Source organism: Geospiza fortis, unplaced genomic scaffold (genome assembly GCF_000277835.1).
Source record: "Geospiza fortis unplaced genomic scaffold, GeoFor_1.0 scaffold237, whole genome shotgun sequence".
NCBI classification, from domain to species: Eukaryota; Metazoa; Chordata; class Aves; order Passeriformes; family Thraupidae; genus Geospiza; species Geospiza fortis.
Window position 1 is genome coordinate 2,628,713 of NW_005054319.1, and position 10,916 is coordinate 2,639,628.

The 10,916-nt window shown below is 49.6% G+C and overlaps 1 protein-coding gene across 3 annotated transcripts in view; it reads right to left on the minus strand.

Moving 5' to 3' along the window:
• Nucleotides 1-2,734: 2,734 nt before the first annotated feature.
• Nucleotides 2,735-10,916, minus strand: part of LOC102045060 (cytochrome P450 2W1) — a 9,092-nt gene continuing 910 nt past the window's right edge. Inside the window, exons 2-9 of one of the 3 annotated variants that reach the window (XM_031056550.1) lie at nt 9,432-9,594; nt 7,454-7,603; nt 7,214-7,371; nt 6,622-6,795; nt 5,490-5,631; nt 4,915-5,099; nt 4,291-4,432; nt 2,735-3,625 (exon numbers count right to left, since the gene is read on the minus strand). In XM_031056550.1, the coding sequence (XP_030912410.1) occupies nt 3,495-3,625; nt 4,291-4,432; nt 4,915-5,099; nt 5,490-5,631; nt 6,622-6,795; nt 7,214-7,371; nt 7,454-7,603; nt 9,432-9,594 (1,245 nt within the window). In that variant the 3' untranslated portion in view covers nt 2,735-3,494. Of the gene's footprint in view, nt 3,686-4,290; nt 4,433-4,914; nt 5,100-5,489; nt 5,632-6,621; nt 6,796-7,213; nt 7,372-7,453; nt 7,604-9,431; nt 9,595-10,916 lie in introns of those variants that run through there. The other 2 variants (XM_005420362.2, XM_031056551.1) reach the window with 2 other exon arrangements.

Sequence of the window (10,916 nt, forward strand, 5' to 3'; positions counted from 1 at the left end):
GCTGCTGCATCCCCGGGGCACTTGCTGCTCTCCAGATGAAGGGGTGCAGCTCACCACAGGGCAGAAAGCACAGGGCTTTTGGAGGGGAAGAGCCAGTTCCCTACTCCCTCATCTCCTCTGAGTCCAGTCCCATGCCAGTGTGACTTCAGGGCTGGGCACACTTCCCTTTTCCCACAGCTCATAACCTGGAGTGTGCTCCTTGTTCCCTTCCCTCCCTGCAGAGCAGTGCTGCCTCTGGGCCACCAGGACATTGCCTCTGCCTTGCTGGGGGCAGCTGGGCACCAAGGGAGCCTGGCCCATGTCTGTCCTCTGCTCCATCACTGGGCAGCAGCCAACAACTGCTGTAGCTTGATCACAGGATTGATTAGGTTGGAAAAGACCTTAATGAGGTCTTACCATCAACTCAGCACCACCACCATGTTCAGCACTGAGCCATGTCCTCATGAGCTGTATCCATGTGGTTTTGGAACACTCCAGTGCACCTCTGGGTTTCCCCCACCCTGCTGGGTTAGGGCCAGGTCACAGATTAGTCAGGAATTCCAGTGAACTGGGTATCTGCCCTGGTGAAGGCTCTTACTGGCAGGTGCAAGCCCAGGAATCGGCTCTTCAGAGGAAGAACTTGGCTGCCAGACACAGCCCAAGGGGAGGAATGCTGAGTGGGCAGGCCAGGAGCTTGCAACATCCACACATGCTGCAGCAGAGCATGGCTGTGCTGTGGGGAAGGGCAGGGACCCCCTGCTCACCCCTGGGCTGCTGGTTAAAATAAGGAAAATGGGAGATGCCAGATGAATTTAAGCCCAGCCATTCCCTGCACACGCCTGGTTCTGCCAGGTTAATGGAAATGGGTGTCCTTGCTCCCAGCCTTGCAGCAGGTGAGTGCAGTTGGAGTGAGGGGGGCACAGACCCTGCAGACTGAGTCCCGACTCCCTCCCCAGCCCGGATTTGTGCTGGCACGATGTTCTAGCCCAGTAAGGACCACAGGGCTGGGCTGGCTGTGGCTCAGAGGGATCGTGGTGCCATCTCGTGGCAAAAATAAAGTAGAAATTGGATTGTGGGCAATGCTCATTGCTCTGGCCAGTGCAGAGGGGGCAGGAGAAGTTGCTGCAATCCCTGCCCCTGATCCTTGCCCCTCTCAGGGCAGGAGCCCCTGGTGCCAGCATCACACAGCCCTGGGGGTGGCAGGCTGGGCCAGGGGACAGCTGCCAGTGCCATGAGCCACAAAATGAATTTGTGTTGTTCAGCTCTGACTCTAAATCAAGGCACCTGTCCTGCCCCAAGGTGTTTGCCTTCAATCCAGGTGAGAGTTGCAAGGCACAAACATGTTTTGCAGCTACAGGGGAGACCCTCAGGGCCACTGAGGAATGTGGAAATGGTATTTCCAGCTCTGAGAGCCAATGTTTTCTGCTAGATAAATAGATAGCTGAGTCATAATCAATGTTCTGCCATCATTTGGCCGAGCAAATAAACGGGAGACAGGCTCTTTATTTTGTGGAGATATATTCAGCTGTGTAATTCAGTGTGCTGGGGAGGAATCACTCCTATCCATCTCCTGGCACAGGCACAAGTAGGATGCATTTTTCAAAGGAACCCAAGGAACCTGTTTTCCTTGGATGTTTGCAGCTCTGAAGGCTGCTGTGCTGTGAAGGGAGGGATCCATCTCCCTGCCTCAAAGCCAAGAACCCAGAGCCCATGGCAAGGGGACAGGTCTGAGGTTCCACCAGTGAATTTGTGCAGAGTGAGCCCAGCTCAGTGCTGTTTCTTAGAGCACTACACTGCTGCTTTATCTATCTTTTCAGTTCATGTCATTTCGGAGGGGTTAAAACAGGAACAGTCCTGGCCTTTCTGAAGCCAAAGGCAAAAGTATTATTTTATTTCAGCAAGACCAAGACTTCCTGCACAGAGCTGCTATGTGGTTTGCTCCCCAGTTGCTTTACCTGTCTCTCCTTGCCTTCCATCCAAAGCCAGGCCAGCACCAGCAGCAGGGAGGCTGTGCAGGCAACCTTTAATTCAGCCTCTGCAAGCAAGAGGCACAAAAATGAAGAACTGAGGCTGTCCCCAGGGCTGACTCACAGCCCACAGCTGGGGAATTTGCCCTGGTGAAACCACCCTGCAGGTATGGAGGGTCTGCTGTTGAGCTGGTGTTTACCAGGATGAGCATATGCAGAACTTCTCACCATGGGGTACATCTAACATTTTATCTGTTGTCACTCTGGGCTCAGCACCAACCTTTCATGGTGTTTGCATTTCTGTGTGCTGCAAAGTTGGGTGCCAGGCATAGGAAATGTAATGAGGACATGGGATTAAAACTTTATTGGGTTCCCATGAAGGGGAAACAAACAATATGATAAAGCACATGATAAGAAAATGCATGTGGAGGAGTGGGAAGTCACAGCAGGTAAATGGATGGGAAATTGCCTCAGCTGGAATAAGGTTGTGGAATATGATGGCATGTAAGAGTGAGATAGGGACAACAGCCTGGCTGAGCTACAGAGGAAAGGAAGCCAACCAAAACCAGCTCTCCTTTAATCCCTGATCCCCATTCTCTGTGCATGTGTGTGTGCAAAACAAGCACTGTGAAATTAGACTGCCTTTGCAGGGGAATTGCATGGCTGGTTCCAAAGGCCAGATCATCCCAAACACCAAATGACTACTGGTGTTGGGTAACAATAACCAGGACATCTGAAGAGAGGGAATGCTCTTTGCTGCTGTTAAACAAGGTCAGGAAGGACAGAGATGTGTCAAACTAGCAGTGGGCGTAGTTTATTTTTGTGTCATTAGCCCTTTATGACCGGATGCTGGTGCAAATCTCATGTGGCCTCATGATTTAAATTACAAACTCAGGAATGCAGCTCCTGTTTTGTTCCAACTGGGGAGCAGTGTTGAGCTTGGTTGCAGCACTTGCTTCTCTGAACAGGTTTGCAGCCTCTGGGGCATCTTCCAGGACACTGTTCCCAGGCAGAAATGACTTAATCCTCAAACCACGTGGACCCATCACTTTTTTCACTCTTGGTGTTTGGCTTGGCTGCCTGGTGGGTGAAATCCTGGCAGGATTTTGCTGTGAGCTGTGGAAGAGCTCAGGAGGTGTCTATGGATGGCTCAAGCCTGTGACCCACTGTGTCTCTCTGTGGCTTCCACCAAACCGTGGGTTGTTCTTCCTCAGGATTCCAGGCAGATTTCTGTGACATGGTGAGCTTTGTGAGCCTGGGTGTTCTCCTGCTGCTCATGGGCTGCATCCCCTCCACCAGAGCAGCAGCTTGGTCCCTTCACCAGCTCCGTGCACGTCTTGAGAAGTGGGGTGTGATGGGCAGCACCATGGCTTGTGTTTGCATCTTCCCCAGGGCACAGGAGCAAAGAGCAGCCCTGGGGGGATGGAGCAGTGCAGGGGGATGGATGGAGGCAGAGGGAAGGGGATGTGGTGCTGTGGCAGGGTGGGGGATGGTGAGTTTGAGCCAAGCTGGGGTCTTGGACCCCAAAGCCCCGGGACAAGGCCGTGGTTATTCCCTCAGGACAGCACAGGTTGCCTGGGGCTGAGGCCTCAATGTGAAAGTCGTCTGGGGGACGGTGAGGTCCAGGTCAGACTCTGAAACTCCCGGCTGGGGTCGGAAGGTGAATGTTTGGAGCAGCCCTACAAAGAAGACAAAGAGCTCCATCTTGGCCAGGCTTTCCCCGATGCAGTTCCGCCGCCCTGCGGGTGAGAGCAGAATGTTCACCTCATGGGAAAATCCAACTGGAATGTTTGCCATGGACACTTAGCATCTGAGATGTTGCAATGGGAGCAGGAGGGGAAACCTGAAATGCACTAAAGCATTTTGGAGTAGAGGGGCCTGTGTTGCTGAAGGTTCCTGCCTGGTCTCTTTTGTCACAGGCTACAACCATCTTGCAGGGTTACTGCACATTTATGATGTGCCCTCTCCTCTCCTTAGCTCTTCCAACCCTCTCAGCATCTTTAACCCCTTCTTTTGGAAAGCAGCCTGATAGAAGAATGTCACCTCCTTCCAAAGTGGAATAGTTTGCAACTCACTTTTCCTGTGGAATTTATCCTCATATACTACTTTAAATAAAAGTGTGCTTCTTTTTACTGCCCTTCTTTGTGCTATATTTAGCAGTGGGAGAGCTGTGCTCTGAGAGCAGCCATTTGCCCAGATGCAGAACAATTGATTCCATTCAGTTGTCTGGTTGCTTATTGACTGAGTTAAGGGCAATGTTTAGATATGAAGACTCATTAGTGTGCATTGTAATGAAGTGGCCCTGCCAGAGCCCCAGCTCTGTGCAGGTCAGCCCTTTAGTTACCTGTGGAGAAAGGCAGGAAAGCTCCTTTCTTTACAAAATTCCCTTCAGCATCAAGAAAATGGTTGGGGTTGAACTGATGTGGTGTCTCCCATTGTGTCTTATCCAGCAGCACTGAGGTAAGGGATGGGATTACAATTATACCCTGGAAGAAAAGTACACAAAGGCACAAAAGATAGCCAAGGGCTGTTTTGGTTCATTTTCTCACACAGGTTTTGGTGTCCCAGATTTGCTCCACCTGGGGTAGGTGGAGACCATGAGGGTTTTATCCCATCATCCAGCAGAGAGACATCAGTGAGATTTTCCCACTAGTGCCAAGGACTGAAGCCAAACCCCACAGGGTGCTGTGAAAACCTCAAGTGGAAGGTAAGATCCTGCCATTCTCTGGCAGATACTTCTCTGTGCAGATGGCAGCAAGGAGGTAAACCAGGGCTGCTCATGGAGTGAGGAAGTCCTGAGCATGAGAGGGATTGGATTGAGTCCTATGACAACCCTGGGCTGTGTATAGAAACCCTTCTGGGGCTGGTTTTGGACTCTGTCATGTAATTGCCTCTAATAAACCATTCTCCAGTGGCTCTGGCAAATCTGGGGAGGGTTTTGTGTTCCTGGGAGGCAGCAGATACCTACCTTGGGCAGGAAGTAGCCCCTGAAGTGGGTGTCAACAGCAGTGCAGCGGGGCACGTGTGGCAGGAGGGTGATGAACCTCTGCACCTCGTGCAGCACCGCGTTGGTGTAGGGCATCCTCCTCCTGTCCTCGTACGTGGCCCAGCTCCCAGCCTTGACTGTTCTCCCAATCTCCTCCTGGACCTTTTCTGGAAGGAACAAACAAAAGGGATGTGTCCCAGCAAGGAAGCCAACTCCCTCCTTGGATTTGGTTTTGGGGGAAAACCCGCCATTTTTCCAGAGTTTGAAGAGAGAGAGGATTCTTAAAGCAGCAGTGTGGGTTTCCCTGCTCTGTGTTTAAGTCAGGCATATGGGTGGGTTGTTTCTGCAGCATCATACTGTGATCTCCACTCATCCTCTCTCCCAGCAAGTCAAAAGGGCTATTTTATTGTGACTTTGATCAGCACCTAGTTACATTAGCAGTTTATCACAGAGGAGAGCTAGGATTCAGCTCTTCAGGCAAAAGAGCTGCTGTGGATCTGAGGCCAGGCCTCTTCATTTCAGCCTTGCCATGGATGAAGTAGGTAAAAGCTGCTCACTTTGAATCTCTGGGTATTTCATCATGAGCAGGATGGACCACTGGAGCGTGGTGGCAATGGTCTCTGTTCCAGCCATGACCAGGTCAAGTATGGATGCCATTAGGTTGTCATCATGGAAGAGGCTGTCTTTCTTGTGCTTCTCCTTGAAAAACACAAGAGTTAAGAAAAGTCATAAAACCATCAGTCTGTGTATTCAGCAAGCTCAGGAAATGCTGCATTACCTACATCACAGCTGGCTGTGGTCTTGTGTTTGTGAACTGGGTGATAAAATAGACCTGATCTTGCATGCACAGCATCCACCAGCGCTGGAGCACCACAGATGGAAGGTTTGGAGGGGAGTTTTGGTTCAACATCCATCTCCCCTGGAAGCAGGCTGAAACCCAGAGCCAGCTGCTGCTCACAGACTCAGCCTTGCAGGTTTGGAAAGATCCTGGTCTCTGCCCTGAACAGGAGCAGATTCAGCTAATCCTATCTCTGAGGGACTTCTCCTGCTCAAGGCCAGGTCTGAATTCCCAACAATGCTCAAAATCACCTTTCAGGCCATTTCTGCTTGGGCTTCAGAACTGTGATAACTCCTCCTCCAAATAGCTGAGTAGAATACTTAGTGCCTAAGGTCAGCCTGGATCCAGCTGGAAAGAAGAAAAAGCTCAGAGCCCAAATATTTTGTGTTGAATGAAACCAACTGATGTGTGAAACTGCCAAGCCTCTGCTAAGTGAGATGCAGGGCAGGTTTAGGACTTGTACTGATGATTTATCATTCAAGTCCTTTAAGGGGATCATTCATCTTGATGGAGCAACAATATCAATGATTAATTGATTTGTTTTCATAAAAAGAAAGGCAGAGTCAGCTTTCATGTGAATTCATGCATTTTCTATTGGAGCGAGTGGTTGATCTCACATTATTAGTGCTACTATTTCAGGAGTGGACTGAGAGTAGCTTTTGTCTCTTAATTTTGATAGAAAAATGTACCAGTTGTAAGAGTCTCACATCTGATTTAAGTACCACTAGAATAACAGCATGGATTTCAATAGATTTACATGACATGACTGAAATCAAGACTCAGCAACTCTTTTAGCTGGAAAATCCAAAGGAGACATTGCAAACAGCCAACAGAGCTAAGCAGCCCAATACCTCTTGTTGCTTGAATATCAGTGCATCAATGTAGCTCCTCACACTGTTCTCATTGATATCCTCCCTGCTTGCCTTCATGTATTGCCTTAAAATGGCACGCACATCTTCGATTTTCTTGAGCATAATCTTGTGGGTTTTGAAAAGAAATCCAAGGAACGGGTAGAAATTGAAATACTAATGAGAAATTTAAAAAGAGAAGCATTAGGCCTGCAGAAATACCACACAGAATCACACAGAATCCCCTTGGCACATGCTGAAACAGCTTTTTTCTTAAGGGCCAATGAATCAGTGGAGTTTTGTCTTTAGTAGCAATATCTCAGCATCCCACGGACTTCCCAGGCAGATTTTCCTAAGCTAAAGTAACCATAGTTCTGATCTCATTTTAGCTCACACAGATGTGCAGGATGGGTCAGTAGGAAAGTAGGTCAGGGGAATCTGGCAGCAGATTTTGGTGACCCAACTGACACATGGAGAACTGTCACATTTTAGGTAATGGCTGGTTTTGAACATCTGAAAACTGCTAAAGTAAACCCTGTGGTTGGTGTGGCTCACGTAAAAAAAAAACTGTTTATCTGTGGGACAGTTTACTTACGTTTAAATTTGGGGATCCCAGAAGAATCATAATTTCATCTATGAGCCTTAGGAGAGTGAGGAATGTTGGATCCTTGTAGTCAAACCTGTCCCCAAAGAGCATGACGAAGGTGACGTTGATGGGCGCGCAGTTGAAGGAGGGCAGGCTGAAAGGTTCCCCTGCAGCAGGAGCAGGATGGGAAAGCTGTGAGACGTGGAGCAGCTGTGACACACCCGAGCCCCAGGATGGTCCCCAGCTCACCTTTGAAGGATTTGATCATCTCAATGAGGAAGTGGAGCTCCTCAAAGATTCTGCCCTCTATCATTTGCTTGCCCATGCCGAGGTTGCGCATGCTGGACACGGTGAACCTGCGCGTTGTCCTCCACAGCTCCCCGATGGAGAAGAACAGACCTGGGCAGCCCGTGAGAAATGTGCTGGGCTCAGGCACAGAGGAGCCACCCACACCAAACCAAACAGGGCACTGGCTGAGCAGGGAGCTCCCCAGGTGTTTCTGCTGCCTGTTTTCACAAGGATTTAGGGACTGAAGGTCTCCCCTTTCTGTGTGCCTCATCCGTGTATCCTCTCACCTCCATCCTCACTGAGCTGTAGCTTGGGAAAAGCAAGCTCCCTCCCAGCCCAGTTACCCCAGTCCTCTCCTGAGTGGCAGATGGGCAGGTGTGGCTTTCAGACCAGTATGGCTTGGCTGTAGAGCTGGGGGAGATGCTGGTTTGAGTTTGTCATTTGTGACCCTGCTGGTTGCAAGTCTAGGGCCTCAAGAACTTTGTGTGTCTGCAGCTTCTCCCCTCATCCTGTTCTAGTCCTAAAGGTAATTTATCTGTGTGGGATGGGATAATTCAGTCTCCTCAACCCTAAAGTGTTTTATGGAGATTCCCAGCAGTGCTGTATTTTCAGCAGTGGTGAAAATACTGACATTTTTGTGGAGGTTTCTGAGCTCATGCCACGATGATCTCTAGCACCTCCAAGCAGGGATGGGTATTTCATCCTGTCAGAGTGCTGTAAAGAAAAAGTCGCGTCAATAATCCAAAAACTATCTCAGATTGTGGTCAGCTGAAAAGCTGGATGGATTTCACATCTTCATCGTGGCTGTGAGGCTTTTAAATATGTTTGCTTTTCTGTTTTAAAGCAGTGTAATTTTAATTTGGATAGCAAAACTTTTTGCTCTAAAAATGTCAGAGCAAATTTCTAAACTTCAATTTTTAATTTTTCTTTAATTTATGCAATTTCATCTGGATCATTCCTTTTCTGAGAGCATCTTCACAGTCAACAAATTGGCATTTTCTGAAGAAAAAATGTTTCATGGGAAAATTTGTGACCATTGTTGCTTAACAGCCCCTGAGAGCTTCCATCTTTGGGTCACCTCTAAGTGCCTCAGACTTGGGCTAAGACAGTAAGTGTGAAAGGACTTACAATGCAATACTGATATTCTCCCACAGGGTTGTTTTACATGTAAATCAGCTCTAAAAAATACCTTTTTCCTTATCGATTCCTTTTATTTATGTAGTGATAAATTCATCTATTGATATTATGGCTGGGTAATTTAATTCCTAATTCTAATCCCAACTTCAGCCTGTGACCAACATATGAAGCTGTCTTTTAGTTCTCCCAGCTAAAGCCTCACATGAAGCAGAGGATGGACAAAGCAAAAAGTTCTCTGAAATAGTCAGGGGTGGAAAACTATGGGATTGTTTGTAGGGCTGAATTTCCAGCCTCAGCCTCTTGCTTCTGAAGCTGGTTCAGGCTGGTCAACCTGAGAACTTTTGTGGGGAGGCAAAGGTGTGGGAACTGACAGGACAAAGGCAGTGGGAGAAAGGGAAAAACCTGACAGCTCCCAGCAGCCAAGCCAGGTAGTCCAAAGTCTCCTGGAAACGTGAGGAGGGTTCATAAACCAGTGGTGACAGCGAGCTGCTCACACCAACATCACACAGAGATTAACCCCAGAGTTACCACAGCGCCTTCAAAAATCCCACTCCTCCCACCCCTCAACTCTTTGGATATGGACAGGCTGCAAGTGCATCAGCAGAAATGATGGAAAGCCAGGAGCCATTGCGTGCAAGGAAAGCCAAATGTTTGCTGTCACTTGGCTGCAGAAGGGGATGTTTAAAAGCTGGGCTCCGGGGATGCACAGTTAGGCTGTGCCTCATCATCATCATCATCATCATCATCACGGGCACTAAGTGACAGCGTTGTCCCTCCCACCCCCCCCTCATTGCTCTAGTACCATTTTTGTTCTGAATTTGGTCAAATATTGGGATGGATGGTCTGTCTACAAACTCCTCTGTGTAGTTCACAAGCGCCTCTCGCACAACTTCGTACCCGGTCAGGACCACAACTTTCTGGAACCCGAAGTGCAGGGTGAAGATGGGGCCGTATTTTTCTGCAAGCTGAAAAAAAGAGGCGAGCTGTGATGGTCAGGAAGGGAGGGAGAGTGCATGGAGCAGCACCTCATGCTGTCTGAAAGGACATTTTTTATCCTGGCATTCTGCAGGGAATGGCTGTGGAGCCACCACCTGCAGAAGGGCACCTGTGAGCCAGAGCTCATCGTGGTCAAACACAAGGCATTTTCTACAGATGCCTCACTGGCATCTGTATGGAATTCAGGCTTCTTGCCATGAAGGAGCCCCCACCTCCATCAATGCATCACCAATCTGGTTTTGCTGTTAAGGAGAAAATAAATGAAAAACAAAAAACCCCATCTAAAACTGGACCTCAAATGGCAACTAAAGTTGGCAAACTGGAGAAAGACCAAAAAAGAGAAGATAGTTCAGTGCAAATAATGATGCTGTGTGAGAATAAAGCTGTGGTCTGATGCTCCTAATGTACTAAAGCACTCCTGCATCCTGCTGCTAGAGGAGCAGTGTCTCTTTTCACAGGACAAAAGGGGCACCCTTCATTGCCCACCCAACAAACCCCAGTCAGTGCCATCTGCTTCGTGCAAACACCATCTTTTGCTCTCTGTGGGGTGAGATGGGGGGATAACCCCTCTGGGGAGATCCCAAAGCCAAGGCAAACACAAGCAATACCAAGCACAGCCTAGCAAGGGACAAAAGCACGCGGAGGTAATTCCAAAGCGCCATTCCGAGGCTGCAGCAGCATCTGCCCAGCCCTGCTGGGTAAACTGACCCCAACCCTGACATTGCCCATAACAGCTCCAGGTGCTGGGGCCTCGCCCCGTGGCAGCACAGCCCGTGTTTGCTGAGCATGGGTGTCACAGGAGCCATGGACACCTGGCTGTGAACCCCTCTGCCTGTTTGCTCACTCTCTCCGTGACCCCAGCATGGGTCAGCCCCACGGGAACCATCCCTGAGGGAACCATCCCCAAAGGAGCTATCCCCGAGGAAACCAGCTCAAGGGAGCCATCCCCAGGGGAGCCATCCCCGAGGAAACCATCCCTGAGGGAGCCATCCCGAAGGAACCATCACCAAGGGAACTATCCCCAGGGGAGCCAGCCCCAAGGGAGCCATCCCAGAGGGAACCGTCCCAGAGGGAACCATCCCAAAGGAACCATCCCAGAGGGAACCATCCCAAAGGAACCGTCCCAGAGGGAACCATCCCAAAGGAACCATCCCAAGGGAGCCATCCCAGAGGGAACTGTCCCAGAGGGAACCATCCCCAAAGGAACCATCCCAGAGGGAACCATCCCAGAGGGAACCATCCCCAAAGGAACCATCCCTGAGGAACCATCCCCTAAAGCCAGGCAGGAATG